Source organism: Microcaecilia unicolor, chromosome 9 (assembly GCF_901765095.1).
Source record: "Microcaecilia unicolor chromosome 9, aMicUni1.1, whole genome shotgun sequence".
Lineage (NCBI taxonomy): Eukaryota > Metazoa > Chordata > Amphibia > Gymnophiona > Siphonopidae > Microcaecilia > Microcaecilia unicolor.
Genome location: NC_044039.1, coordinates 31,376,267 through 31,382,266, shown reverse-complemented (window position 1 = coordinate 31,382,266; position 6,000 = coordinate 31,376,267). Strand labels below are relative to the sequence as shown.

Genomic DNA, 6,000 nt, shown 5'->3' with positions numbered 1-6,000 from the left:
GTGCCTAAGTTTTGCCTGGACATGTCAATGTCCAGCAAAACCTTATCCATATAAAGAGGCACCACGGGAGGTCCACAGCAGGATTTCAAGGTAACTGGATAGCAGTGATTTCTGGCTGCTATTCACTTAGGGCCCCTTTTACCAAACTGCGTCAAAAGGAGACCCGCGCTGGCATCGGTGTGCGTTTTACATGGGCGCCTGAGGCCCCCTTTTACCGCAACAGGTAAAAGGGAAGTCTCTCTTTACTGCAGGAAATGGTTGTGTGGCAAGTAAGCACTTGCCGCATGGCCATTTCGGGGGGAGCCCTTACTGCCATCTATTGAGGTGGCGGTAAGGGCTCCCGCACTAACCCGGTGGTAACCGGGCAGCATGCGGCACTGCCCGAGAACCGTCAGGTACTCTCTGGGGTGGGAAGTACTGCTGGGTTGCTGTGGTAGCCCAGCGGTACTTCCTGTTTAGCGAGCAGTAAGCCCACGTTGGGCTTACTGCTGCTTAGTAATAGGGGCTCTTAACTTGGCTACAGTATAGTTGATCTAAAGATATCCAGATAATAAATATATCCATGTAGCTTTGATCTGCAGTAGTCAAGTACATATCATGTGGATATCTCTTTGAACATCTGCATAAAGATATATATTGACCTATCCAGATTTCTTTTTTTGTGGATTCACTTCAGCTGAATATTACCCACTTTGATTTTGGGATTGAAGCTGTATCTGTGACTATTCTTTGTTAGTTCTAGTTCTCCTATTTGTATATCTGTAAATATTGCTCATTTCAGAGAGCCTAGAGTTACCCAGAGAAATTAGAATGACAAGATTTGTTGTAGTTAATGTGTTGGCCACCACTACTGCCCCTTAGCCAGAAGACAAATGAAAGGTAAGAAAGTCTCCATAATCAACCCACAAAGGAAGCTCAAAGACAATGTAGATGTTCAGATGTGATCACTGCTGATTTTTTTCCTTTATTTTCCATGACATCCATGTGCATGTGATTGCAAGACTGGATTGTCAATTCCTTCATTTAAGACCAGATGTGGTTTCCAGTTCAAACATCAACATTCTCTGCCTAAGGAGTTAATTGTGACCAGACACAATCATACAATCACAACCCTTGCACTGAATGCTTCCAGAGAGCTGTCGTGTAATGGGGTTTTATTATTATTTATGTGCAAATATATGACTTTCTGTACCAGCCGGATGGCACCTGCATGACCCCAGGTTCCTCTCTAACAGCGCCCCCTGTACTGACCCTAACCTGCCCACTTATTTGGCGGTGGTCAGAGGTGGTATCAGCAGCAATGCCTGCTTTAGTACCACATAAGAGTCAGCTCTGTGGATGCTATGGGCAGGGCCGGTCTTAGCAAGTGCGGGGCCCTGCGCAGACCAATTTGATGGGCCCCATACTAGCCCTGCCCCCACCCTAGGCTCCACCCCCCACCCTAGTTCCAGGGCGGCCACCCATCCCTCCAAGCTCCCAGGCCATCCCCTCCGAGCTCCAGGACCATCCCCCCTCCCTCCGAGGCCCCCTCCCTCTGAGCTCTAGAGCCCCTCCCTCCTTCCCAGCTCCAAGGCCCCCCTCCCTCCCTCCCTCCTCCAAGGCCTCCCTCCCAGCTCCAAGGCCCTCCACCTTCCGAGGCCTCCCTCCCTCTGAATTTTAAAAGTTACCTCATCGGGTTACAGGCAGCGGCAGGCGGCAGCAGTGAAAAGCGTGCAAGCTCGGCGCTTCAGGAGCCTTCCTTTCTCTCTCTCAGCTCTGGTCCCACCCATGAGGGAAGGGAAGGCTCCTGAAGTGCCGAGCAGCTCGCACGCTTTTCACTGCTGCCACCTGCTGCTGACTGTAACCAGACGAGGTAACTTTTAAAATCAGAGGGAGGGGGACTGGAACTTGGGCGGTTGGGGCGGAAGCGCGCCGTGCAGGGCCCCCTTGATCGTGAGGCCCTATGTGGTCGCCTCGGTCACCTCGCCTTAAGACTGGCCCTGGCTATGGGTGCTTGAGCACCCCCAATATTGAGCAAATTCCTTTGACTGTGCCAGGAAGAGTCATTTCAGTTGGGTTTAGCACGCCCAATCAATTTTTAAAAGTTGGCTCTAGAGCCATTTAATATCAGGGATTAGGCGGTGACAGATGATTGAAGTAGGCAGGAGCCTTTCCCCTTGAATATCGCAGGAATGTTCTTATTTCAAAGGCGATGGGCGGGTGGGGGGAGATACAAAATAAGAATTCTTTGTATCATTGTACTTACTGTATCTGCTTTAACCATGAACAATGGCTGCAGAAAAGGTCTTCTTTAGTTAAAAGGTAATCACAATTTATATTTTGCTTTCTTCCTCCTGTAATACAAAAGAAAACAAGATACCTATAACTTAAGACAAGAAGGCACTGTTAGAATTGTAAGGGCCCAATATTCAAAAGATTTATGCTCCCTAACTTTGAGAGTTATGCTCTGAAATTGGCCTCTTGACAATTTACTAGGGCTGAGTGCATAACTTTATACTCAAAGGGGTCAATATTCTAAAAGGGTTTAATCGGACAGAAGAGGTCCCTGCCCGGTTAAATCCGACAGTGAATCCTGGATATTCTGCAGCACTTAATCGGGGAGTGCCATTAAATATCCCCGTTAACTGGCCATTTCCTAACCAGCTAGGCTACTGCTGGTCCAGGTGGAGTTTGGGTGGAGCAGCAGCTTAGCCAATTAGCAGCAATATCAGTCCACTAACTGGGTAAGTGAGCGCATAAAGAGATCCTTTAAACAAGCTGCCGGTAAAAATGGCCCTGCGCTAGCAGTGGGGGCCATTTTTGTTGAGTGCTGTGGCCCTTTTAACTACAGTGGGTAAAAAGGCCAAAAAATGGCATGGCCATGTGGTAAGATTTCACCTACCGGGTGGCCATGTGTGGGGGAGAGCACTTAACGCCACCCAATGAGATGGTGTTAAGGACTCCCACGCTAACCCAGCGGTAACCGGGTAGCGCATGGCGCTGCTGATTACTGCCAGGTTAGTACTGCGCTAGAAATAGTTAGCTATTTTCCCTAGCGCGGCAAGTGGAGCACGCTGGGGCTGGAACTACCCCGTCAGTGCCCGTGTTGGGCCAGTAGTAGTTCCAGATTAGTGTATGGTAAACCTGTAAAGGGCTCCAAAGTTAGGACAGCAAGAAGGCTGTCCTAACTTAATGCATCGTGTTAACCGGGCACTAGTCTGAATATTGAGTAGTCTAAACTCCTAAATTAGGTTCAGAAATTAGGCAATGAATGTCATGCCTACATTTAGAAGCATACATTTAAACTCCCATATAAAGATTCATTTTCATCTGAAAACTTAAGCTCCTAAGTTTGGTTGGTTGAAAATAGGATACTAATTTAGGGTCTTAACTTAGCATCATAAAGGGAAGTAGTTATCAATATCAGCTACCATTAAGATGTGTATTTTGCTTTTAAACTCAGCTATTAGTAATTAGGTCTTATTGCATAATATGGGACCTGTGCTAAAATAGCATGAGTTAACGGTAAAACAATGCATCTTAACAGTAGCCCACATTGGTAACTTCCCCCCTTAGAATAGAGTTTCAGTCTATGGTAACAGAGCTGATATTGTGATGTCATAATGCCTCATTCCACCAGTACTGAAGAGCCATCCTCATCAGTGATGTCACAATGTCCTATACTTGGCTCATTTTATATATATAGTAATGATTTTAATTTCTAGAGATATTTCTCTTTAATTAAGGGGGAAGTTATCAACATGAGCTACTGTTAAGACATGTTATTTTACTTTTAAACCCAGTTATTAGTAACTGGGTCTTATTGCATAATATGGAACCTGTGCTGAAATAGTATGGGTTAGTGGTGACATAACACATCTTAATGGTATTCCACATTGATAACAATGCCTCTAAGTTTAGGTGCCCAGGTGTTTTTTTAATTTAAATATCAGGTCTTAATTGTTTCTGTGGCATTTCCCAAACTGTTTTTGTGACCTCATAGCCAGTCAGCTATTATTATTAGGGTAGCTCTCCTGAATTTGGCTATGTTGGGATCGCTATTGTACCCAAATTTCTTCTGCATATTCATTGTGAATATCCCGAGAACCCACCTGGGTGTGGGGTCACCAGAAATGGTTTGGGAAATTCTGTGGAGCCGTTTTACCACAACTGCCGTAAAGGTGGCCTCAGCGCATCTTTACGCAGGTCTTTCCCGTGTACTGAGGCCATTTTTATTGCAGCGCTAAAATGGCCCAAAATCCTATTTTCTCTGTTAATGGCCACACACTAATTTTTCCATCACCACATGGCCACTAGTGTGTCAGCCCTTAACTACCATAAGAATAAAATGAGCTTCTTGGCATTTAGCATGCGCTAATCATTAGTGCTCGCTAAATCCGTTAGCGCATCTTAGTAAAAGGAGTTCTTATGGAGGTAGATAAATGAGGCCATAGGAGCCAACTTTTCAAAATGATTGGGGGTGCTGAATTTTTTTTTTTACAGGTGGTGCATTCCCCCCTCCCCCTCCGACCCTCTCCCTCTCCCCCTGTCCCCCTCCCTCTCCCCCCGTCCCCCTCCCCTTTCCCCGTCCCCCTCCATTCCTCTGAGTTCCAAGGTCCCCCCTCCCTCCCTCCCTCTGAGTTCCAGGGTCCCCCCCCCTGAGTTCCAGGGTCCCCCTCCCTTCCAGTTCCAGGGTCCCCCTCCCTCCTAGTTCCAGGGTTGTCGTCCCTCCCGTCCTCCCTCCCTCCCTCCCTTCGTCCAGGCCCCTCCCTCCAAATGATAAAAGCCATCTATCTTACCTCATGTGGGTTAGGGCGGCAGCAGCAGTAAAAAGCATGCAGGCTCGGCTCGGTGCTTAGTTCCATTTTCCCTTCTCTCTCTCTCAGCTCTGGCCCCGCCCTTGTGGAAACAGGAAATGAGGACGGGACCAGAGCTGAGCGAGAGAGAAGGGAAAACGTAACGAAGCACCAAGCCGAGCCTGCATGCTTTTTACCACTGCTGCCGCCCTAACCCCGCCGAGGTAAAATAGATGACTTTTAAAATTCGGAGGGAGGGGGCCTGGAACTCGAAGGGAGGAGGGAGGGAGGAAATGAACTTCCGGTGGGTGAATGAACTTCTGGTGGGTGAAATATTGAGGGTGCTCAAGCACCCACAACACCCACGGAGTTGACGCTTATGAATGAGGCTAGTCTGCTAGAGGCAGGGAAATACCTAGTGTACCTGCATGTAACTCGAGCTACCAATGAAATTCATGAGCTAAATAAATTACATAAAGAAATGTTCAGTGCATACTCATGTGCAAAACAGAATTTACTTTTACAAATATAATTTAACATAATTTGCGTTTAGAAATTTGCATGGTAGAGTTTTAGCTTAGATTAGAGATTCAAGAGCAGATACTGTACCAGTAAGGAGACTGACAATTAAACCCACAGTTACAGTCACAAGGGTCCCAAGTGTGCTGTAATGCTGATAGGACAATGAATACCAAGAGTCAGCCAAGGCAGGTCTGATGAAAAGATAAGAAGGAGTTATGATCAGCGTTATAAAAAGCAGATATTCAGTACCTTCATTACTGCACGCACAGGTTTTTCAGTACAGGTAGATACGTTGCAGGTGGTATTTTTTTATATTTGACTAAATTAATACATTAGTGACACATTGGTGACCAGCTTTCAAGAGTTATGCCCCCTTTATAGGATCAGTGCAGACTAAATGACCTTGTTCTGTTCAGATAAATGATTCATACACTAACAGTAAAGCCCTTTTCTGCAGGAGGAAATGGGCTTTTTGATTCTAACCACCTCCCCCCACCCCCGCCCCCTGAATGTCGTTCCAGAAAGTGTACATTTTCCATCTGAGAGTTGCAGTGGCATTGCCAGGTTTGGGACAGGTTAGGGGAGGAAAGTACATTCACTTTTACTGGCTGCTTGGCTAGCCTAAAGGTATCAGATGCACTAGATGAGCTTTCAGCCATACCCCCCCCCCCCTTACACGCACACCTCGAGGCAGCTCAAAGCC

General features: G+C 46.8%; 1 protein-coding gene across 2 annotated transcripts in view; it reads right to left on the bottom strand.

The window, feature by feature from the left end:
- Positions 1 to 435: 435 nt before the first annotated feature.
- Positions 436 to 6,000, bottom strand: part of LOC115477643 (sodium-coupled monocarboxylate transporter 1-like) — a 70,494-nt gene continuing 64,929 nt past the window's right edge. For both annotated transcript variants that reach the window (XM_030214656.1, XM_030214657.1), the window contains 3 exons: positions 5,385 to 5,488; positions 2,246 to 2,333; positions 436 to 1,068 (listed from right to left, as the gene is read on the bottom strand). In XM_030214656.1, coding sequence (XP_030070516.1) covers positions 1,020 to 1,068; positions 2,246 to 2,333; positions 5,385 to 5,488 — 241 coding nt within the window. In that variant the 3' untranslated portion in view covers positions 436 to 1,019. The remainder of the gene's footprint in view (positions 1,069 to 2,245; positions 2,334 to 5,384; positions 5,489 to 6,000) is intronic.